General features: G+C 34.7%; 1 protein-coding gene and 1 non-coding gene across 3 annotated transcripts in view; both read left to right on the forward strand.

Moving 5' to 3' along the window:
• The window catches only part of RB1 (RB transcriptional corepressor 1), a 150,318-nt gene that overhangs the window by 117,412 nt on the left and 8,444 nt on the right, over positions 1 to 24,462 (forward strand). For both annotated transcript variants that reach the window (XM_049778764.1, XM_049778762.1), the window contains exons 18-24: positions 6,317 to 6,435; positions 12,857 to 13,002; positions 16,159 to 16,304; positions 20,600 to 20,704; positions 21,499 to 21,612; positions 21,710 to 21,873; positions 24,418 to 24,448. In XM_049778764.1, coding sequence (XP_049634721.1) covers positions 6,317 to 6,435; positions 12,857 to 13,002; positions 16,159 to 16,304; positions 20,600 to 20,704; positions 21,499 to 21,612; positions 21,710 to 21,873; positions 24,418 to 24,448 — 825 coding nt within the window. The remainder of the gene's footprint in view (positions 1 to 6,316; positions 6,436 to 12,856; positions 13,003 to 16,158; positions 16,305 to 20,599; positions 20,705 to 21,498; positions 21,613 to 21,709; positions 21,874 to 24,417; positions 24,449 to 24,462) is intronic.
• Positions 20,273 to 20,437, forward strand: LOC126017114 (U1 spliceosomal RNA). Its single transcript, XR_007498785.1, has one exon. It is a non-coding gene; the product is annotated as a U1 spliceosomal RNA (small nuclear RNA).

Genomic DNA, 24,462 nt, shown 5'->3' on the forward strand with positions numbered 1-24,462 from the left:
TTTAAATTTAAATAGGAAAAAGATTATTGAGGCTTTTACAAAACAATAATAAAAGTGATTTTAAGCATACAAGAGAAAAATAATCTACTACTTTAATAAATGAACTGCTTCTAGTTTTCCAGGTTTAGTTTATGTCTTTGTTATGCTTGCATAGTTAAGAGAAGATTTTATATCTACCCTGAATTACTCAAAGTAATTTAACCATCATTTATTCTAATGCGAGAAAAATGACTTTATTTCTGACTAAAGAGTGATACTGCTCTTGGAGTACACTGGAAAAATAAGAAGGTCAATAATAGCCTTTTGGTACTTTCTGTGTATTCACTTGATTAAAGTATATTTCCAGAAAGACACTGGAAATTACATATCTAAAATGCACCTTGTTAGATTCACTTTTTTATACTTTAAATTAAAAAAATTTAATTTGTGCTTTTCTGTTTATTAAAATACTTTTAATTTGATTGCAAAGTATATTTTGCTATTTTAAAGCACTTAAAATAATGCTATTTCATGAAGTTTACATCATTTGTTGAAAAATCGATCCGTTCTCCCACTTATTTATTTTTATACCCTTGACAGAAAGAAAATAGTATAGATGGGACAAAATAATATTGCATTTAAAGTAGCCATATTAATAATTGCACTATATATAAATGTTCTGAGCACCTAACTGAAAGGCAGAGATAGATTAGGTTAAAAAAAGTGAATGAACTCTGTCATTTATTAAAAATCATTTTACAACATGAGTACATAAGTATGTTAAAAAATGAAAGCATGGGCTGGAGAGATTGATGGAGGTAAGGTATTTGCCTTGCATGCAGAAGGATGGTGGTTAGAATAACGGCATCCCATATGGTCCCCTGAGCTTGCCAGGAGCGATTTCTGAGCGTAGAGCCAGGAATAACCCCTGAGCACTGCCGTGTGACTCCCTCGCCCAAAAAAATGAAAGCAGGGACCAAATGATTACATACTTTGGTTGAACCAAAGATAATTCTAAGATTTGTACCAGGGATTAGATAATTGATAACCAAAATGTATTAAATTATTAAATTAATTATTATTTAATAATTAATTAATAATTATTAGATTGTTTATTAAATTAATCAAAGATGAATCATATTAGTTGAATCATAGCTGATTGATTATAAAGGTAATGGGTTCATGTTATTACTTGAACATGTCTATATTTGAAATGTTTATTACATATTTATTTAGATATCTAAAGTATCAAGTTGGAACTGATGGTCCTAAGATTGTGAAAGAGCATTTTTAGAAATACAGATTTAGGAATAAGTGGATTAGTTAGAACCATAGTGATGAATTATATATATGCAAAAATATTCTGATAATATCGGTATTAAAGAAGTAGTGAATTGGAAAAGAACTGAAAGAAAGTTCAAGGTTGCTCCAAATTCGCTCTTTTCTATTCTTGTTTTCTTTTGCTCGGCAAAATGATCTTACAATGTTTTGGCTTAGGATAGTACAAAAACATTTCCTGTAACGTGGGTCCAATAATGTTCCTTAAAATACCCAGAAAACAATAGCAATTCCTGTCTTCTACTTCCCCTATTGTTAATTTTTCTATTAGCTCTGGAGAACTTGTACTTACAGGAATCATGAGATTCTCCTTTAGGAATATCTAACCTGTAAGTCCTTTGTTTTCTTGAAGAAGTTTATGCTCTTTTTAGAAATATATGTTAATTATTTAAGATTCATAAATCATCTACTTTTGAATGTGATTTATACTAATCTCAATAGTTGGGCATAGCCACATGCTAGAATAAAACAATGTGTTGTCTAGAGAGCAATTATGTGGACGGTTATTTTAAGTCGATAAATAATGAAATGAGTCATCTTGCCTGAATTCACAAGAAAATTGTCCTCTGAGTCCTGGATAGAAGTAATGTGTCAAATAAAAATAGAAACTTTCCAGAATCTAAATATTCAGTTAAATCTTCTCAATGAAATAATATCTTCAGCTATATATTAGTTATCTTTGATTATATATGTAAGACATTATTCAAAACTGAGTAACATAAAGCAAGTTATGTTTATTATCATAGAATTTCTGAAGGTGGTTTGAGTTTAGTCTATAGCTCTCTAAGACAGCTTTCTAAGTTCTTGTATGGAGCTATAGTGAAATAAAGGTGTGGCTGGAGTTGAAAAATGTGCTACCAAGTTCACATACCTGGTTACTGACAGGTCTTACTTCATTGGCTGTTGGTCAGAGGCTCCCTTGGCCATACATCCTCCATTTCATTGGTCTACTTACTATTACATACTAGTGTTTTTTTCCTTAAGGCTGAGATTCTACAGAGTTCCCCGGGTTGCAAGTTGTCTATAAAGGCATGTGAGAAGCATGACATTAATTCTACTATCTGCCATTGGTCAGACAGACTAACCTTAACACAAAATAGGCAGTGTCTATGAAAAGTATTTACTTACTCACTTTGGGCAATTGTGACTGAGTGACTTTGGATAGTTTAAATTATTTTTACTTATAAAATGATATTTTAAAAACACTATTTTTCTCTAGTTTATGAGAATGAAATAATATATAACATAATATGTAACAATATGAAATGTTTGCCATTCAGTATGTTTTTCTTAATAAACTCTTAAAGGACAGAAATGTTTTATGTGGATTGTTTTATTCTCACAACAATTCTATTTTATAGGTAGTCTTTAATATTATTGTTTCTCAGTGTCTCTAGTGTGTAATTTTAAGTGTCTCTAGTCACAGTGTATTTAGTTGAACAAATGAATAAAGGTAGAATTGTTGGGAAATGAAACTAATTTCAAGGAAGACAGCAAAATGGAATCTGGTAAAATTATGAGTGATAAAAAAGAATGAAAGGAAAAAAGCAGCATAAATTAATAAAATTAATTAAATTATTATGAGGTTTTAGAGTAGGTAGATAATTTTTTAGAGTAGGTATACAACATATATTTAGAAGTAGGCAGACAGCTTTGAATCCTTACTCCACTATATATCAACCATACACACAGGACAGATTTTAAAAATCTAGATAGAGTAGGTATACAACATATATTTAGAAGTAGGCAGACAGCTTTGAATCCTTACTCCACTATATATCAACCATACACACAGGACAGATTTTAAAAATCTAGATCAAATTCTTTATGTGTAAAATATAGATATATGAATTTATATTCTAAAGACTTATGAGAATTAGATAAGAATATATTTAAATGTTTAGCATACTCACCATACTATAGATGTTCAATAAGAATTAACTAGGACTATGATTAAATTACAAGATAAAACTATGTTAGTGGGGGCCAGCGAGGTGGCGCTAGAGGTAAGGTGTCTGCCTTGCAAACGCTAGCCAAGGAAGGATCGCGGCGTCCCATATGGTCCCCCAAGCCAGGGTCATTTTATGAGCGCTTAGCCAGGAGTAACCCCTGAGCATCAAACGGGTGTGGCCCGAAAAACCAAAAAAAAATTATGGTAGTAAAGGAAATATAATAGGATTGTGAAGTATGTAATGACTAAATCATGAATCATAGTTATCAAAATTAGTCGTGATAGAAATGAAGGTCATAGTTGTTATTCTTGTTTATAGTGAGGTACCCTCCTGGTTCATCACCAGATTTTTGATGGATTTAATACAAAGTTATAAATTGGTTTTCATAGACCAGTCCGTGGTAGAAAGTTTGCCACATATTGCAGGGGAGTAGAGTTAGATCAGAATAGGGACCTCTATGACTATCGTAGTTGGAAATGATCACTCTGGACAAGAACTGTGTGATGAAAGGAGATAAAAGGATATGCATGATACCTCTTCAGTAATAATATTGCAAAACCACAGTGTGTAAAAAAAAGGAAGAGAGAGAAGAAAATGTCTGCCTCAGAGGTAGACAGGGGAGAGGGTAGGAGAGAGAGCAGGAAGGAAACTGGAGACATTGGTGGAGGGAAATGTGAACTTTGAAGTATATTGTACCTTGTATGACTGAAATTCAATCATGAACAACTTCGTAAGTGAAAATAAAAACTGTCTGTATTATGAATAACCTTGTACTCACAGTGTTTAAATAAAGTAATTAAAAATTGGTTCTCATAGGGGCCGGAGAGATAGCAAGGAGGTAAGGCATTTGCCTTTCATGCAGAAGGTCATTGGTTCGAATGCCGGCGTCCCATATGGTTCCCCGTGCCTGCCAGGAGCAATTTCTGAGCATGAAGCCAGGAGTAACCCCTGAGCACTGCCGGGTGTGACCCAAAAAACACACACACACACACACACACACACACACACACACACACACACACACACACACACACACACACACACACAAATTGGTTCTCATAAATAAAAGTTAATGAAATTACTCCAAAAATCTGTCTTCTTACCCTACTATTACTTTAATTCAAATGCTGGGAAAATGAAAACAAAAGTCTTCTACCAGTGATTGATTGTACTGTTTCTCAGGCAATTTTAAAGTTTCAAAGAAGTTATAAATGTCTATCGATATTATAACAGTTGTCCATGTCTGGGGATATGATGATGGATGTACATACTATAAGATGTGAATCGGGGGAGCAGCCTTGGATACTTAGTACTCATAATATAAACTTTCATTTAAAATTACATTTGGACTTTAAAGTTAGAACTTTCTCTGCATTTGCTTTTGGTAATATTTTCACCTTATATTTATTGATTTTATAGTTTTGAACCTATCTCACAAGCTGGATAAACTTAATAAGTTTATCATAATAATAGATTCTCCTTTCTCTTTTCTCACTTATTTTACACTATTAAAAATGATAACATTTTTATTTAGGAGTTTATTTTTTCTTTATTAATTTTAATAGACCATAATTTATATTTTGTAATGTGCTTGGAAACTTAATATAAGTGTTATGCTAGTCCTATTAAAATGGTGTGTGTGTATATATATATATATATTTTTTTTTTCTTTTTTGTCTAGAAAGAGTTGAAGTGAAAATGGAATTTTCTTTTCCTTAAATGTTTGGTAAAACTAACAAATCAATTAGAGTCAATGTTTTCTTTGTAGACAAACTTTAAATTCTGGTTAAATAGAGATGAGGGCTGGAAGAACTGGCCCACTATATGAAGCTTACCACACAAAGAGTGGTGAGTTCAGTTAGAGAAATAACTATACCAACAACTATCATGACAGTGGTAGTGAGTAAGAGATATAGAATGCCTGTCTCAAATACAGGCAGCAGTGGGTGGAAGAGGAGGGAGATAGGGGACATTGGTGGAGGGAAGTTTGCACTGGTGAAGTTGGGTGTTGATTTTTATACCTGGAACTCATCTACAAACATGTTTGTAATTATGGTGCTTAAATATATTTTTTCTAAAAATTCTGATTCATATACTCTTTAAATTTTCATAGAATTGTTAATTATCTTATTTCTTAAATTGAATTTTACTGGAGCCATAGCTATCGTACAGTGGATAGAGGACTTTCCTTGCATGTGGCTGACATAAATTTGATCCCTGTCATCCAATGTGATCCCCAGTCCTGACTAGGAATAATTCCTGAATTCAGAGCCCGGAATAAAACCTAAGGCACCACTGGGTATTGTCCAGAAACCAAAACAAAATTTTTTTTGAGTTTTTTTGCTGATTTATGCATTCATATTTTATAGTAATTTTATTAGTTTCCATATATAAATATAAAACTATTCTCTAATATTTATGATGACATTTCTTTCATTCCTAATTCTATATAATCCTTTTCTTTTTCTCAGTATGACTGGCTTAATTTTATTAGTAATTTTAAATAACTTTGTTGATCAAACAATATACCTTACCTTGTTCTGATTTTCATTAATATGTGGTCATTCTCTTTAGGTCATTCTCCCCTACTTTTAATTTCTTTTAAAATATAGATATCTATAGTTATATACTTTTCTTGTCCTATTTTTGTTTGTATTACACAAAAATTGACAAATAGTACTTTTTTTTTTTTTTTGGTTTTATGGGCCACACCTGTTTGATGCTCAGGGGTTACTCCTGGCTAAGTGCTCAGAAATTGCCCCTGGCTTGGGGGGAACCATATGGGACGCCGGGGGGATCGAACCGCGGTCCTGATCCTTGGCTAGCGCTTGCAAGGCAGACACCTTACCTCTAGCGCCACCTCGCCGGCCCCGACAAATAGTACTTTCAACATGGAGAAAAGAACCTCATTCTGACTAACTTACTGCTATTATCATTGTGGACTAAATTTATAGTCAATAAAAATCAAATATGATTACTAATCAACATAGATTTTGAAATGTACATGCAAGTTTATATTAATGTTTTATGTCATTTATTTCATGTAGGATTCACCTTTATTTGATCTCCTTAAACAAGCAAAAGACCGGGAGGGACCAGCTGATCACCTTGAATCTGCTTGTAATCTCACCCTTCCTTTTCAGAATAACCACACTCCAGCAGATATGTAAGCATAAATGTTATATTTTATATTTGATCTGCAAACATTTTGAGCATGAAATAGAAATAAAAGGTCAGGGACTTTTTTTTGTATGTGTGGTAGGTTTAATACAATTTTGTCTTGGACTTGAAGAATTGGGAGAAATTTAAAATCTATATTTTAACTTAAAAATAGATGTATTTATGCTACCTTTTATTGAGATAAGAAACATGTCAGCTACTTTATAGAAGCTATAGGGAACAGACTTGTGAAACATTAGTCCTGTTTTTAATAAGCAGGACTATAAGATGACTCAGATAAAGGTCATATAAATTGTTATGGAATGCTACTGAAATTATTTAATCAGAAAACATTTACTCATTTAATAATACGTGTAATTATACATATTACACACGTAAAATGAGTGTGATTTTAAGAAATAGATGATCAATTAGCTTTAAAGTTAAATAGAATTTTAACATGGAAACTGGAAAGAGTAACATACGTCCTAAAAAGTACAACCAGTAGTAAAGCAGGGCAGCCTTATTAATGACTAGTATTTGGAATATAGTTTAGAATGCATAGGGGAGTACTAATCTATTCCTATGATATTAACCTGGTATAGTTAGTTCACAATGATAGTGATGGAAGAAGAAAGCAAAGCAATAACTAAAACATTTAGGTTTATTGAGGGTTCAGAGTTCTGCAGCTGCTGAAAAGGTGCCTCGGTAATTGAGCTTTTTTCCCCCAGTTGATGTTTATGTTAGCTCTGTGCTAGTAATATGCTGTTAAATTCAGTACTTAATGAATAGGTATTAGAGACATAGATAACTTACTGCCAAATGAAAGACGTTTTGCCAAAAGTTAAAATAATCAGATCCAAGCAATCTGACTTTATTTCTAAAAGCATATGCTTTTAAATGCTCTAGCAGAATGGGTAGGATATTTGCTTTGTACACAGCCAACCTAAATTTAATCCCTGGCATTGCACATGGTCGCAGACAGAGTGATTCCTGAGTACTGAACCACGATAACCCTGTTTTTATGTATATAGTTGTTTACAGGGTGATATATGAACATTATTTTTTTCTTGAATTTTTAATGAGCATTTATGGATTACTAGAAAAATGTTTGTCTGAACATTGAAAATACTAAGACAAATGAAATAAATTAGGTCAAATCCCCTTATAGAATTTATATGCAAGGAGATAGAAGTACATAGTGAACAAATAGTAGCATAGTATGTTCTAATAAAGGAAATAGTTATATGAAAGAAAGAAAATTGTGGAGCTTAACAGCAGTTAACTTGCATAAAGCCACCTGGGGTTTGATCCTCAGCGTGCTATATATTCAATGAGCATTGCCAGGAGTAATTCGTAAGTGCAGAGTCAGGAATAATCCCAGAGCACTGCTGAATGTGGCTCCCCTGAGCCCCATAGGAAAAAAAAAAAGGAAAGAAATTGAGAATAATAAAATAAGCAGCTTTCATATTTTCCTTCAGACCTCAAAAATGATTGGATACTGGGCCAGGAGAAAAAAATCTGTTGTTGTGATTTTCAGGTGTAGTAAATAGGAAGTGTATTGCTCTGAGGGCCACTGAATTTAGCTGGTGTGAGTAATAAAAGAAAATTATAGTGACTGGAGAAAAGTGAGCAAGAGGACAGAGGAGGGAAGGTTTAAGAGGAGGTTTGGAGAAACTAACAGAAAAATAACTTGTACATTCATTAGTCTGCAGCAAGGAATTTGGATTTAAGAAGGGTTGTAGCAAAGCATGAGTTTAAGCAAAGGTGCAACTTGCTATCATTTGTATTTTTAAATGTCAATTTTCTGGCTGTTATTGGATATTCAGATGATGTTTGAATAGGGAAAGATGTAGGGGACAAAAGAGAAGGAAATGTTTGGGAAAGCTTTTTCATGATTTAAATGAGATATTGATGACAATCTATGTCCATAGAAATTAGAAATAAAAGGTCTGGGACTTTTTTTGTATGTGTGGTAGGTTTAATACAATATTGTCTTGGACTTGAAGAATTGGCAGAAATTTAAAATCTATATTTTAACTTAAAAATAGATGTATTTGTGCTACCTTTTATTGAGATAAGAAACATGAGAGAACAAATTCAGTCTTGAGCATTTTAAATGTTTGATATTCGGGGCCGGAGAGATAGCACAGTGGCGTTTGCCTTGCAAGCAGCCGTCACAAGACCAAAGGTGGTTGGTTCAAATCCTGGCGTCCCATATGGTCCCTCGTGCCTGCCAGGAGCTATTCCTGAGCAGATAGCCAGGAGTAACCCCTGAGCATTGCCGGGTGTGCCCCCCCCCAAAAAAAGTTTGATATTCAATTAGTTATTCCTTTAAGAAAATGAGTATTTATACTTATAACTCAGGGAAGACTGACTTTTACAAAGTAAATCAGTATTGTTACTGCAGCATGTTTAGCGAATAAAAGGAAAGTCAAGATTAATAAACTATTAATCTTCTACTTACAAAATAATTTTTATGATGATTCCCCTTTTTCCTTATTATTACTTAACATAGTACATATAGTGCAAACACCCATGTTAAGAGCCAGAACTTTCTTCCTGGTCAGAATATTTTTTAGCTCCTGAAACAGAATTAGAAAGTAGATCTGAAAAAAAAAAAAAAGAAAGTAGATCTGGATGATCAAGTTAGATAGAAGGTTCAAGAGAATAGTAGGACTTACCAGATAACATCCATTAATATCTTTGTTTTAAACTTGAATATATAAATATAAATAAACCTAAATAATAATACCTGAATTATTAAGTCAGAATTCTATTTATGTAACTTAGTGGCATATATTTTCTACAGTGTACATATATATTTTTTTTTAAATATTTTTATTTAAGCTCCATGATTAAAAACATGATTGTAGTTGGGTTTCAGTCATAAAAAGAACAACCCCTTCATCAGTCAAACATTTCCATCATCAATTAATAATTAACATTAACATTGTCAACATAGTTGTCATCATAGCAGTTCTCTCACCACTCTTTGTAGTGAGTTTCATCTCATGAGACCAGTTCTTCCAGCCCTCCTCTCTATTGGTCTCTGGGCATTCTTCAATAATGCCTTTTTTTTTTCTAAAACCCATAGATGAGTGAGATTATTCTGTGTATGTCTCTCTCCCTCTGACTTCTTTCACTCAGTATAATGATTCCACGTGCATCCATGTATAGGGAAAATTTCAGGACTTCATCTCTCCTGATTGCTGCATAATATTCCATGGTGTATATGTTCCATTGTTCCATTGTGTATATGTAAACTGTCCCACAGTTTCTTTAGCCATTCATCTGTTGAAGGGCATCTTGGTCTACATGTATGTTTTAAGTCTTATTATAGTCATAAACATTTTAAGAGAATCAGAAAAATATAACAATACTAATTTAGTGTCAATGAGCTGCTCCTTTAAACTGTCATTTATGTCTCAGTCTTACTATAATTATTCCTATTGAACATGTATAAATATACAACTATTTTTAATAAGCACCAATTGAGAAATATTTATTGATATTGAATTAGAAATTTTATTTATCTTTTAATATATAAAATCTTCATTTAAGCACCATTACATGCATGATTGTAGTTGGGTTTCAGTCATAAGCAGAATACTCCCCTTTCACCAGTGCAACATTCCTATCACCAATGCTCCACTCTTCTCCTCACCCCTGCCTGTATTCGAAACAGGCATTCTACTTCTCTCAATCTTTAACATTGTCATGCTAGTTGTTAGTGTAGTTATTTCCCTAACACCATTCACACTTTTTGTGGTGAGCTTCAAATTGTGAGCCGTTCCTTCCAGCCCTTAACTCTATTATCTTTGGGCCTTATTACAATATCTTTACTTTTTCTTAAAATTCATAGATAAAAAATTCATAGATGAGTTGAGACTACTCTGTGTTTATCTCACTCCCTCTGACTTATTTTAGCATAATGGATTCTATGTACATCCACATATAGGAAAATTTCATGACTTTATCTCTCCTGACAGCTGTATAATATTCCATTGTATATATGTACCACAGTTTCTTTAGCCATTCATCTGTTGAAGGGAATCTTGGTTGTTTCCAGAGTCTGGATATTATAAATAGAGCTTCAGTGAATATAAGTATGAGAAGGAATTTTTGAATGGTATTTTTATGTTCCTAGGGTATATTCGTAGGAGTGGTATAGGTAGATCATATGGGAGCTCAATTTTCAGCTTTTGAGGAATCTTCATATAGGCTGGACTTGATAGCATTCCCACCAGCAGTGAATGAGAGTTCCTTTCTCTTCACATTCCCACCAGCATTGATTATTCTTGTTCTTTGTGATGTGTGCCAGTCTCTGTGGCTTGAGATGGTTGTTTTGATTTGCATCTCCCTAATGATTAGTGGTGTGGAGCATTTCTTCATGTGTCTTTTGGCCATTTGTACTTTTTCTTTAAGAAACTCTCTGTTCATTTTTTTCCCCATCTTTGAATATGGTTAGGTTTATTTTTTATTAAGTTTTTTCAGTACCTTGTATATTTTTGATATTAGCCCCTTGTCTGATGGGTATGGGTGAATGGTTTCTCCCATTCTGTGGGTGATTTTTGTATCCTAAGCACTATTTCCTTTGAGGTGCAGACGCTTCTTAGCTTAATAAAGTCCCATCTGTTTATCTCTGCTTCCACTTGTTTGGAGAGTGCTGTTTCCTTGAAGATGTCTTTAGTCTCATTGTCATATAGTGTTTTACCCACGTGTTGTTCTATATACCTTATGGTTTCAAGCTTGATATCAAGGTCTTTAATTCATTTGGATTTGATCTTTGTGCATGGTGTTAGCTTGGGGTCTGAGTTCACTTTTTTGCAAGTGGCTAACTAGTTGTGCCAACACCACTTGTTGAAGAGGCTTTCCTTGCTCCATTTTGGATTTTTTGCCCCTTTATCAAATATTAGTTCATTGTATGGCTGGGGAATGTTCTCTGGATATTCAAGTCTATTCCACTGATCTGAGGATCTGTCTTTGCTGTTGTTTTTTTTTAACTATTGCTTTGTAATACTGTTTAAAATTGGGAAAGTAATGCCTCCCATATTTCTTTCCCAAGGATTGCTTTAGTTATTCGTGGGTGTTTATTGTTACAAATGTATTTCAGGAGTGTTTGATCCACTTTTTTGAAGAATGTCATAGGTATCTTTCGAGGGATTGCAGTAAATCTGTACAATGCTTTGGGAAGTATTGCCATTTTAATGACATTAATCCTGCCAATCCATGAGCAAGTTATGTGTCTCCATTTCCTTGTTTCCTCTCTTATTTGTTGAAGCAGGCTTTGTAGTTTTCTTTGTCTAGGTCCTTCACCTTTTTAGTTAAGTTGACTCCAAGATATTTGAATTTGTGGGGCACTAATGGGAATGGAATTTGTTTTTAATGTCCATTTCTTCTCTATTATTGTTGGTATATAAGAAGGCCATTGGCTTTTGCATGTTAATTTTGTAGACTGCCACTTTGTTATATGACTCTATTGTTTGTAGACGCTTTTTGGCAGAGTCTTCAGGGTTTTCTAAATATAGTATGTCATCTGCAAAGAGTGAGAGCTTGATTTTTTCCTTTTCTCTCTGGATGCCCTTGATATCTTTTTATCGCTTAATTGCTATGGCAAGTACTTCCAGGAGTGTTGAGAGATGGCAGACTTTTCTTTTACCAGGTATTTGGGGAAAGGCTTTCTGTTTATCTCCATTGATAATAATATTTGCCATTGGCTTGTGATAGATAGCCTTGACTATATCAAGACAAGTTCTTTTCATTCCCATCTTGATGTTGGTGTTTATCAAGAATGTCTGTTGGACCTTATCAAATGCTTTCTCTGCATCTCTTGATATGATCATATGGTTTTTATTTTTTTTTTGTTGATATGTTGTATTATGTTGATTGATTTACGATGTTAAACCATCCTTGCAATCCTGGGATGAAACCTACTTGGTCATGGTGAATGACCTTCTTCTTCTTCTTTTTTTTTTTTTTTTGTTTTTTTGGGTCACACCCGTTCGATGCTCAGGGGTTACTCCTGGCTAAGTGCTCAGAAATTGCCCCTGGATTGGGAGGGACCATATGGGACGCTGGGGGATCAAACCGCAGTCCTTCCTTAGCTAGCACTTGCAAGGCAGACACCTTACCTCTAGCACCACTTCACCGGCCCCGTGAATGACCTTCTTGATGATGCATTGAATTCTGTTTTCCAGAATTTTGTTGAGGATCTTTGCATCTGTCTTCATCAGGGATATTGGTCTGTGATTTAGAAATTTTAAAGCAAATTTTGCTTTTCCATATGCTAATTTTTATTTAATAACCTGCTATATGAATTCTATAAAAATATTTCATGGGCAATATGTATGCATTTAGCTTTGTGTGTGAGAGAGATGGAGATTTTTAGTAAATTTAATGAAGCATTTTTCTTTGAATATCTACAGGTATCTTTCTCCTTCAAAATCTCCAAAGAAAAAAGGGTCAACTACACATCAAAATTCTACTGCAAATGCAGAGGCTCAAGCAACTTCAACTCCCCAGACTCAGAAGCCATTGAAACTTACCTCCCTTTCACTGTTTTATAAAAAAGGTTAGTAGATGATTACTTTCAAAAGCATGGACTCTCAAGCCAGACTAACTGGGTTCAAATCATGGCTCTTCTGCACACTAAGTATGATCTTGGACAAGTCACTTAATAATCTGTGCCCTGGCTTCCTCACCTATAAAATGGAAATCATATTAATGATTCTTTACCTTATAGGATTTTTGATATAGTTAAATACATAATACATAAAGTGCTCCAAGGATTATACAGAACAAAAGTAAGGCAGTTGACATCTGTAGTGTCCATGACTTGGTTTGAATCCCTGACGACATGTATGGTATACTCCATCTGAATAAAGAGGCAGAAATGGCACCTAAGTACCACTGGGTATGATGCTTTCCACATCCCTTTACAAAAAGAAAAGTACTATTGTGTGGACTGAAGAGATAGTTTGAGGGGTTAACGCACTTTCATGTGGCCAACCCCAGTTTAATCCCTGGCAACTTGTATGGTCCCAGGCACTTTCCTGACTACGAGCCTGGTACTATCTCTGAGAACCTTTGAGTGTGACCCCTACCCCCAAAATAAAACAAAAATATTTACAACAGGTCCTAACATATAGTTAGCATTCAGAAATTATTATTGCTGCTGTCACTGTTGTGCTTTCAGATTAATGTTTTGGAAGTATTTGCTCCTAACCTTACTTTTGCTGCTTGTGTATGTAGCATTTTAGATTTTATTGTACGTGGTCTAGTGTAGGTACATTTTTTTGTTTTCCAGAATATATTTTTTGCTCTTTAAGACATACCTGGCCATAAGACACACATAGTTTTTAGGTGCTCTCCTTCCGTGCACTCAGGCTTCACATCCATGTGGCATTCACTCCATAAGGCACACTTTTTTTTGGAGGGGAAGTGCATCATTTGGTATGAAAAATACGGTAGCTTCTCTAGTTTGTGTTGTAGGATTGAGAGATTAGTGTACATGCAAGGGCTTGGAACTCTTTGAGAGAAAATGAAAAGCCAGAGTTTTTTCTTTTCAAATCTTTTTGGTTTTGGACCACACCCAGTGCTCAGAGCTTACTTCCAGCTCTGTGATCATGGTTTGTTCCTGGCAGGATTGGGGGGACCATCAGGGTGAGATCAAAACTAGGTTAATTGCATGCAAGGCAATTGCTTTATCTGCTATACTGTCCCTCTAGCCCCTGTGATAACCAACTTTTCTGATTTTTTTTTCCAATTGAAATATGTTGAATTGACAGATACATTTTAAGGTGGTACTGAAGTTAGAACTGTGATTTCAAAGTGTGATTTATATCTAGCGGAATTACTTCATCTGAAACATTACAGAGAAAAATACATATTTTGCATCTCACATTAAAAGTATTTTAATCAGAAACTCTAGGATTAGTCCAGAAACCCTTTCTTTTTAAACAAACTTGCAGGTAAATCTGATGCTTGCTAATAGTTGAACACCAGTGGGATAAATTATTTTTAAAAAGTATAATTAGGGGCGGGCCCGGAGAGATAGCACAGCGGCATTTGCCTTGCAAGCAGCCGATCCAGGACCAAAGGTGCTTGGTTCGAATCCCGGTGTCCCATATGGTCCCCCGTGCCTGCCAGGAGCTATTTCTGAGCAGACAGTCAGGAGTAACCCCTGAGCAACGCCAGGTGTGGCCCAAAAACTAAAAAAAAAAAAAAGTATAATTAGGGGCTTATTGCAGATATGGGTCAAGTGGTAAAAACATACCTTGTACGTACAAAGGTTTGTATATTAAAAGTAGATGGGATAATGTTCAATTTTATTATTCTTGATCTCCAGGCCTATATTTTAATAGTCTTTTTAGTATATATAAATAAGTTTCACATCATAGTCATGCTATCATTTAGGTAATCTGTTTAGGTTTATGATTTTTCAGCATACTTTGTCAGTATTTATAAAGAAAATTCTTTTTGATTTTAGGACTGGAAAAATTTACACATATTGGCAATTCCATTCTTTTTTAAAAGTAATAGTTCTTTAATAATGTAAGAACTCCCGATTTTTTACAACTTAGGACTAACAGAACTAACAAAACTTTAGTTTATCTAATTTCAAAATATCTGTTGTCTGAGTAGCTAAAGAAATTTTGCTATATCTACACAATGCTATATCTAAATTGTGCTAATGCTGCACAGATATTAGGAAAAATGAAATTAGCCTATACATAAATGGACCTGGAAAGTATTATGCTGAGTGAAATGAGTCAGAGGGAGAGAGATAGATACAGAATAGTTTCACTCATTTGTGGGATTTAAGAAAAATGAAAGACAGTATGGTGATAATACCCAGAGACAATAGAGGTGAGGCTTGAAAGAACCAGCCTATGATATGAAGCTTACCACAAAGATTGGTGAGTGAGAGAAATAACTACACCAACAACTATCATGTCAATGATAGTGATGAGAGAAATAGAATGCCTGTCTCGAAGATAGGCAGGGGTTGGGAAAGGAGGGAATTGGGGGCCATTATTGCAGGGAAGGGTATACTGGTGAAAAGGGTGTGCATTTTATGGCTGAAACCCAATTACAGATATGTTTGTAATGAAAAATAAATAAATTTATTTATTTAAAAAATGAGCCAAAATAGATGCATTCACTGATCTAGTAATCCTACTCAGGTCCAGAGAATATAAAAAACATAAATACAAAAGTTCTATGTAGGGCCTAAAGTGATAAAACAGGTGCTTGCTTTGCACATAGCTAATCTGGGTTTAATCCCTGGCATCCCATATGGCCCCTGAGCAATGCCAGAAATAATTCCTAAGTGCAGAGCCAGGAATAACCCATGAACATCACTGGGTACGACCCCCCCCCCAAAAAAAGGGCAAAATGAAAATTATTCTCGCCTTTCTTTCTCCCTATGTTTGCTTATTTCATGCAGCAATAATCAGTTCAACCATTACTGGGATGTAGTTCGGCAGCAAAGCATTTGCCTTGCATGTGTGAAGCTGTGGTTCACTCCCCAGCACTAAAAGTACTATTATGCTTTCTAGGTTTCTAACTGCTGAGATTAGGGATCATTTATGCATAGGAAGAGTAATGTAAAGGTGATGTTACTGTTAAAGTGCTGTTTAATAGCATCATAGTTTACGTGATTTGGAAAAGTTCACTTGTCAATCACAATGAATGATAAAACGACTATTTCTCCTTATCTGTCCAGTTTACCGTTTAGCATATCTTCGACTCAATACCTTGTGTGCACGCCTTCTCTCCAACCACCCAGAACTAGAACACATCATCTGGACCCTTTTTCAGCACACCCTGCAAAATGAGTATGAACTCATGAAAGACAGGCATTTGGACCAGGTATAACATTTCACTTCCTTTTCTTTCGACCCATTGAACTACTTATTTTTTTTCATTTTTGCTGCTATGACTGGGAATCTTACATTCTTAGTTGTGATGCTCACACACTGGGCCATAGTGGCTTCTGAGGTTGCAGTGCTTCCACATGTTTGCCAGAGGTTGCACCACTTTATGGTAATCACACACATTCTTGTTGTTGCACTCACCAGTGATCACTGTAGTACTCACATATATGTTCAAAGGAAACTGCATTCAGGCCACAGTGTTCATACATCATTAGTTGAGGAGTTCACCAGAATTGTCGACTTCAGTTGCAGTTTGCACACACACACCTGGCTGTACATGTGGGTGCACTGAGGTTTAAACTCACAACCAAGTAACTGCAAGGCAGGTACTTTAGTTGCTGAATTGTCCTCTGGTGTAAAGCAGGTACTTTAGTTATTGAGCTGTCCTCTGGATTCAGTAGCAGTGGTCCTCAAACTACAGCCCCCTGGGCACATGCGGCTCCCTCGGGTTATTTATCCGACCCTCTGGGTGTTTGTGCTGCCTCTGCCTGTCCCGGTTATCGGCCATAGCCGACTTGTCCTGAGCCCACAAATGCACATGTGTGGGATGTGCACCGCACTCTATGACTCCCCTCCTTCTCTCTGTCTCTCAGTGACTTGTCTCAATCTTTTTTTTTTTTTTTTTTGGTTTTTGGGCCACACCCATTTGACGCTCAGGGGTTACTCCTGGCTATGAGCTCAGAAATCGCCCCTGGCTTGGGGGGCCATATGGGACACCGGGGGATCGAACCGCGGTCCATCCGCTTGCAAGGCAGACACCTAACCTGTAGCGCCACCTTCCCGGCCCCTTGTCTCAATCTTGGGCAAGAGTTCTCAAACTCTGGCCCATGGGCCTCTATTGTTCGTCATTTTTTTTAAACTATAGTTTGACCCCCAATGGTCTGAGCAATTGTGAACTAGTTCCCTGTTTAAAAAGTTTGACTACCCTGATGTAGTCTCTCTCTCTCTCTCTCTCTCTCTCTCTCTCTCTCTCTCTCTCTCTCTCTCTCTCTCCCTCCCTCCCTCCCTCCCTCCCTCCCTCCCTCCCTCCCTCCCTCCCTCCCTCCCTCCCTCCCTCCCATCCTTCCTTCCGTCCTTTTTTATTTTTGTTTTTTGGGCCACATCCGGTGACGCTCAGGGGTTAGTTACTCTTGGCTCTGCACTCAGAAATCACTTCTGGCTTGGGGGACTATATGGGACACTTGGGGATCGAATAGCAATCCATCCTAGGTCAGCCATGTGCAAGGCAAAAGCCCTACCGCTGTGCCACCGCTCAGGCCCCATGTATTGGTTTCTTAGGAAAAGATTACAGTCAAAGCTTAATCAGCTTAGTAGATTTAATATTTATTCATATGTTGACTATCTTTTATATATTTTTCTGTAATTGTTACAAGTTAGCTTTTAGAACTTAAATGTATCAAGTAACTATTGGCTTAATAACATAATATATTTTACTTATAAAAATTCTTAAAAAGAGGTATGGGGGCCCGTGAAGGTGGCGCTAGAGGTAAGGTGTCTGCCTTGCAAGCGCTAGCGTAGGACGGACAACGGTTCGATCCCCCGGCGTCCAATAAGGTCCCCCCAAGCCAGGGGCGATTTCTGAGCGCATAGCCAGGAGTAACCCCTGAGTGTCAAATGGGTGTGACCCAAAAACCAAAAAAAAAAGAAAAAAGAGGTATGGGATACATGCTCTGAACAGGGGTGGATGGAAGACAACATTGGTGGTGGCATTAATTCATTGTCACCATGTACCTTAAATATTACTGTGAAAGATTTGTAATTCACTTTGATCACAATAACAATTATTTAAAAAATATTCTGAAAGATCCTACTTATTATTACCTTGTTAGGATAAATCGGTTTCATTTTAGTGGGAATAAATAAAACAAATTTAAATAATTTTATCAAAATAAAAATATTGCCTATTGAATAATAATGTCTATTAATATATAATAATAATTGTAAAATAATGCCTGAAAATGGTGAATTAATTTACAGAGCACAGCTATGTGTCTTTCTTCTCTGAAACTTTGTTAAGAACAGTATTTTGGTGGAACAATTTTATTGTTATACTTCACATATTATACATTTCATCCATTTGTGATGCATGATTCATAGTTTTTAATATTTCACAATATTATGCAATTATCACCATTATCCATTTTAAAACATTTTCATCATACCTGAAATAAACCTTCGTATCTGTTATCCCTCCCTATACTCCCACATTCTCTAGTCTCAGCCAACTTTATTCTATTTTTCTGTATGTAGATTTGTCTATTTCCTGTATTTAAATTAAATGTCATTTTTTGTTTCTGATTTTCTATTAGTATTTTCATTTTTCCATCAGTGTTACATTTATATCAACACTTAATTCTTTTTTACTGTCATTGAATGAATATATTATACATGGTGATTCATCAGTTGATACATATTTGAATTGCTTCCACTTTGGTATTATAAATATGTTTTTGTGACATTATATGTGTTGGTTTCTGTGGAATTTTTTGTTTGTTTTGGAGCCATACCTGATGATTACTTCACCATCAGGGTTCAGGGTTACTCCAGGCTCTGCATTTAGGAATTAGTCTTGGCAATGCTCAGGGATCAGTATTCAGGGGACTATATTTTTTTGGCTATTTATTTTGGAATAAAATTACTAGATTATATGATAACTATGTGTTAAACTTGTAAGGAATTACCAGATTGCTTTCCAGTGTGACTATACCATTTTAAATTTCTACCGGTAATATATGAAGTTTCAGTTTCTCTGTGTCCTCATTAACTTGTTATTTACTTTTTTAAAAATTACAATCATTTTAGTGGATAAAAGGTGACTTACATTCTCTATTGGCTAATGTTGATTAAACATTCTTTCTGTAGTTGCTGGCCATTTCTATATTTTCTTCTGAGAATTATCTGTTTAGAATATTTGGCTTATTTTTTTCATTGAGTTGTCATTTTGTTATTAAGTTGTAATGGTTCTTAAAATATTTTTTTAATTTTAGTATTTTAAATATACAGGGACCATTGAATACTTTTGTTGTTGTTGTTGTTGTTTTTTTGTTTTGTTTTTGGGTCATACCTGGCAGTGCTCGGGGGTTACTCCTGGCTCTACTCTCAGAAATCACTCCTAGCAGGCTCAAAGGACCATATGGGATGCCGGGATTTGAACCACTGTCCTTCTGTATGCAAGGCAAACACCTTACCTCTATGCTATCTCTCCCGCCCCCTTTTTTTAGTTTTTGTGTTTTTCTTTTTTACCATTAAATACTTTTAAATAATGTTATAAATTTATTTTCTTGTAAGAATATGTCTTGAAATAAAGAGAAAAGAGAAAATTCTTGTACCTCCAGTGAGGCCATTAAGACATTGTCAGAAGATTTAGTAAGCTCTTGCTGCTAATTGACCATTCTGTTACTTTTTTCTGAACATAATGGCTTCAGAGAAACTTTTTTTTTTTACAATAATTTATATCTCATTAACCTGGAAACAAATGCTTTATGATCAGCTATGTCAACTATGTGATACATGCTCTTTAAATAAAGTAAGTTATTATTTAAAAAATATATCTTGCCATAAATATACCACCTAAATTTATGTGAAACAAAATCCAGCTCTTGATACCAAAATATTATTAACATGCTGAAGAATCCCACTTTTTCTTTCCAGTAGTTCTATATTTCTTCTATATTACCAAATGTAATGTTATTTTTGTTTTTATTGGATCACTTGAAACTGGCTTTTTAAAAATGATTAGTTATATTTATACTTATTCATTTCAAATGTCAGATTTTTAACACTTAAGAAATAGAAACCCAAACTGAGAGTTGTACATTTGCATTTTGTTTTTTTAAACATAATATGGCTAAACACTTAACATGGACTTACAAACTAAGCTCAGTAGATAAGAAAAGATATTCCATACTTCCCTGGCAGGGGAGATTCCATGATCACGAAGGTGGTTTTTCCCAGGGTGAGGCTTATCCATTGCACTCCGGATGTGCTGACCCTTGCGATTTCCCCAAATGTGGGAAAGTCGACTGCATAATTTGTGGTAGTGGGGGACTGCATTCGCGCTCTCCCCAAAAATAAAAAAAAAAGAAAAGATATTCCTGTAAAAAAATTTTTTTTTTAATTTTTAAAAGAAAGATAATAGAGCTAATAATGGAGCTAAAAGAAAGATAATAGGATTTTTAAAACAAAAGAATGTAACAAAAATCTATTTTTGACACCCTGTTTATTTACTAGATTATGATGTGTTCCATGTATGGTATATGCAAAGTGAAGAATATAGACCTTAAGTTCAAAATTATTGTAACAGCATACAAAGATCTTCCTCACGCTGTTCAGGAGGTAAGTATTCTTCCTTGACAATATATTTTCAATATAGTTATAAACATATCTGACCATGTGATAGAAATTTTCAACTATTTTATTATTGGAGTTTTTTTTGTTTGTTTGTTTGGTTGGTTGGTTTATTTTTGGGCCAAAATTGGTAGGACTTATTCCTGGTTCTGAGCTCAGGGGTCATTCCTGACAGGGCTAAGGGTGCAGCTCTTTGAAAGGCAAATGCCCTATCTGGTATACTCTCACTTTGTGCCATTTATTGGGGTTTTCATTTGTTTGTATTTGTGCCACATCTGGCAAAGGCCAGGGCTTATTACTAGCTCTGCACTCAGGAATCACTACTGACAGGGCTGGAGCATCATATTATGGGATGCTGGGGAATGTCTCCAGGTTGGCCTTTTCTGCTGTGCTACTGCTTCAGTCCTTTATTGGTTTATTGCTGAAACTTAAATGGAATTGGAAAGCTAAGGCACTTTATTAATATTAATAAACATTATTTAACTATTAAGGAGTAGTATATCCCTATAATAAGTGGGTTATTTGTGACAAATCTTTCCCTGTTCAGATATAAGTAGGAATATATCCATGTATTCATATGTCTGTGACATTTCACCTCTAGTAAAAGCAGTTACAAGCCCCAGAAGAGTTTTTATTTTCAGATTATTTTTTTTTCTGCGTAATTTTTGCTTCTGTTAAAATGTACTTTAACTTTTAAAAAGATGATCTGTCTTTGTGCACTACAAGAAAAATTTTAAATAAACCTCCAAATTCATTTAACAAATGTTTTTACTCTTCCTTAGACATTCAAACGTGTTTTGATTAGAGAAGAGGAATATGACTCCATTATAGTATTCTATAATTCAGTCTTCATGCAGAGACTGAAAACAAATATTTTACAGTATGCTTCTACAAGGGTATGTTAAAAGTATATTTTGACTGGGAAAGCCTAATTAAAAAGCTATGGGTTTTACTAAAACATTAAATAATCTACTTCTTTGTTTTTTTCCCTAGCCCCCTGCCTTGTCTCCAATACCTCACATTCCTCGGAGTCCTTACAATTTTTCTAGTTCACCTTTGCGGATTCCTGGGGGGAATATCTATATATCACCCCTAAAGAACCCATATAAAATTTCAGAAGGTCTGCCAACACCAACAAAAATGACTCCAAGGACAAGGTTAGTGTTTTCTTTTTAGGGAGGTGGCAAAGAATAAAAGAGGATTATTTTGATTGAAACATAAACATTTGAAACTTCATTTAAATAAACTATACTCACGTCCTTGATTTGCTTATTTATACTAAGTAAAATGACATGATAAGAATTTTTCAGAGATTGGGGTGGGATGTTATATATTCTTGAACTTGCTTGCATATTTCATCAACTTCTGTGAGTTCTGGGTCTGTTATTCTGTAGACATTTTAAAAACCAATTTGGTAATAGCTTTAAGTAATTAACTTGCTAACCAAATATTATCTTTAAGAATTTTTATTTTAGGCCAAGGATGTGCCTTGGTAATATAGCATTTGCCTTGTATGAATGAGACCTGGGTTTAGTTCCAGATGCCTCAAAAGTAAGAATAATGAATTCATTCTGCAGTTCATTAGATGTGAACCCATTCACCTTGTTTCATTATTAAAATTAGCACACTGTACATTAAATCTTCAGTAGTCCATCCTGAATTCTGCTTGTGATTTCTTGTAACTCTTCTTCAAAAAGGAGCTGTGGATCAGGGAAGTAATGATGTGAAACTGTTTTAAATTCTCAAGTGAAAGGTTGTTTTAAATTCACAAATGATACAACTGCATTATTATATTATCTTCCACATCCTACCACAAGTGCTCTTTGACTTTGAAGTTCTTCAGTTGACTTATTAAAGTTATCATGGGCTGTTTGAAACTGATCTTATTTCACTAAAGTGGGAGGCAAATTAACTACTACAGTTAATGTAGTCTCATCTCAGAAATTGTCAGCCCATATAGTTGTACTTTAATGGGCAAGAAAAACAGAGGAGAAAGGATATATTAACTACTTAGAAAGCATTTGTGTGATATTTTTAATTATATAAGTAATGCATACTCATGATAAAGATTTCAAATTACAGAAAAACATACGGTAGAAAATAATTAGCACTTATATATAAGTGCTCCTGTATAACTCCATACCATCCTTTGTTTATTTGGTATGAAGAGTTGAGTATCTGTATGCTGATATCTACAACTCTGTAAGCTGCAAAGATTTCATACCGTATCTATTTATTTTGCATAGCCCCACATCACTATATGAAATATATATTTAGGTAATTTTTAAGGATGATAATTAATCTATGTTATGCTGATAATAGGCACTATTTACTGACCTTGGTGAAATCACTTCTGGATTGAAGTTCCCTAGCTAAAAGGTCACATTCTGAAAATCCTGTCAAATCTTTGACTCGGTAGTAGGAGAACATTTTAACTTTGTACAGCATATTCTGGTTAATTGTATATATCTATATCTATATATTGCAGAAAATGGCCAATTATTTTAAATATAGTAATGGCCTATCAAGGGATTGGAGGCTAATAAAAGTCTGTACATAATAGTGTCATGTCTATATATATATATATATATATATGATTAAATTTCTATTAGGACAGTCTAATAATATTCTTCAGCTTTATTTTTAAAAACATAGATTAAGATGAAACAAACTGACTAGACATTATTTCCAATTTTAGGTATATGATATGTTATTTTGTTCTCTACCACTACAAATTGCAATTAGAAATCTGATCATTACTTTTTTATTTTGATTTTTTTTTGAAGGTATGTTATTTCTCTCAAGTAATGCTTAGCAGTTCCAGGGGCCCCACTGGTGATTCTCTGTAGTGAAATAAAAACAGTTTTTAGAGATATTTATTTAGAGTAATGTAAGAGGAGATAGATATATGTTCAAGAGAACATGAGCTTCTCAAGAGAGGAAAGTGCTGAGAGCCCAGCCTTGGGTGAAGAAGCAGTGAATCTTCAGGATAGAGAATACACAAAATTTAAAATGTTTTATTAGGTTTTATTTTGGGGGCACACCCAGTAGTGTTCAGTGCTTCTTGACTCAGGATCACTTTAGGGACCATATAAGGTATGTATTGGGTTGCAAAGTAACCATCAAACTATCTTTTTGGCCCAATAGATTCTCAGCCAATTGGGCTGGCAGTTCATTGCAAGGGCCTGAGGATGCAATGTTGTTCAGAATACCTGCACCACCCTGGCAGTGCTGGGGACCTATAGGACTGCATTCTCTGATACTCCAGGGATCATATGGTTCCAGGAATCAAGTCCTAGCTCAGTGCATATTTGGCATTTCCCTAACTATAGTACATCCTAACTATAGTACATCCTCATCACTTGGTTTTTAATAAGAAATGTGAAGGAAGTTTCAGATGAGAATTTACCCTTTGATTTAAGGAGTATTTTGTATGACTAAAGCTAAATTTGTTTTATCCTTTTAAAATAAGGGTAGTGTTAGAGTATGTTTTTGCAGATGTGTAAATAAATATCAGTAAGACCACCACAATATATGACTAGATTAGCACCATTAGAAAGACTCTAATGAGTATAATTTATCAGTATTCAGGGAGTAGAGGACACATTTCATTACCATTCAATAGTGATGTGTCTATATTCATTTTATTCACAGTTGTATGTGATTCATATTACTAATTGGTATTTATCTTAACTTGGCAGAATCTTAGTATCAATTGGTGAATCATTTGGGGTGAGTATTTTCTT

This window comes from Suncus etruscus, chromosome 8, assembly GCF_024139225.1.
Source record: "Suncus etruscus isolate mSunEtr1 chromosome 8, mSunEtr1.pri.cur, whole genome shotgun sequence".
Classification (NCBI taxonomy): Eukaryota; Metazoa; Chordata; class Mammalia; order Eulipotyphla; family Soricidae; genus Suncus; species Suncus etruscus.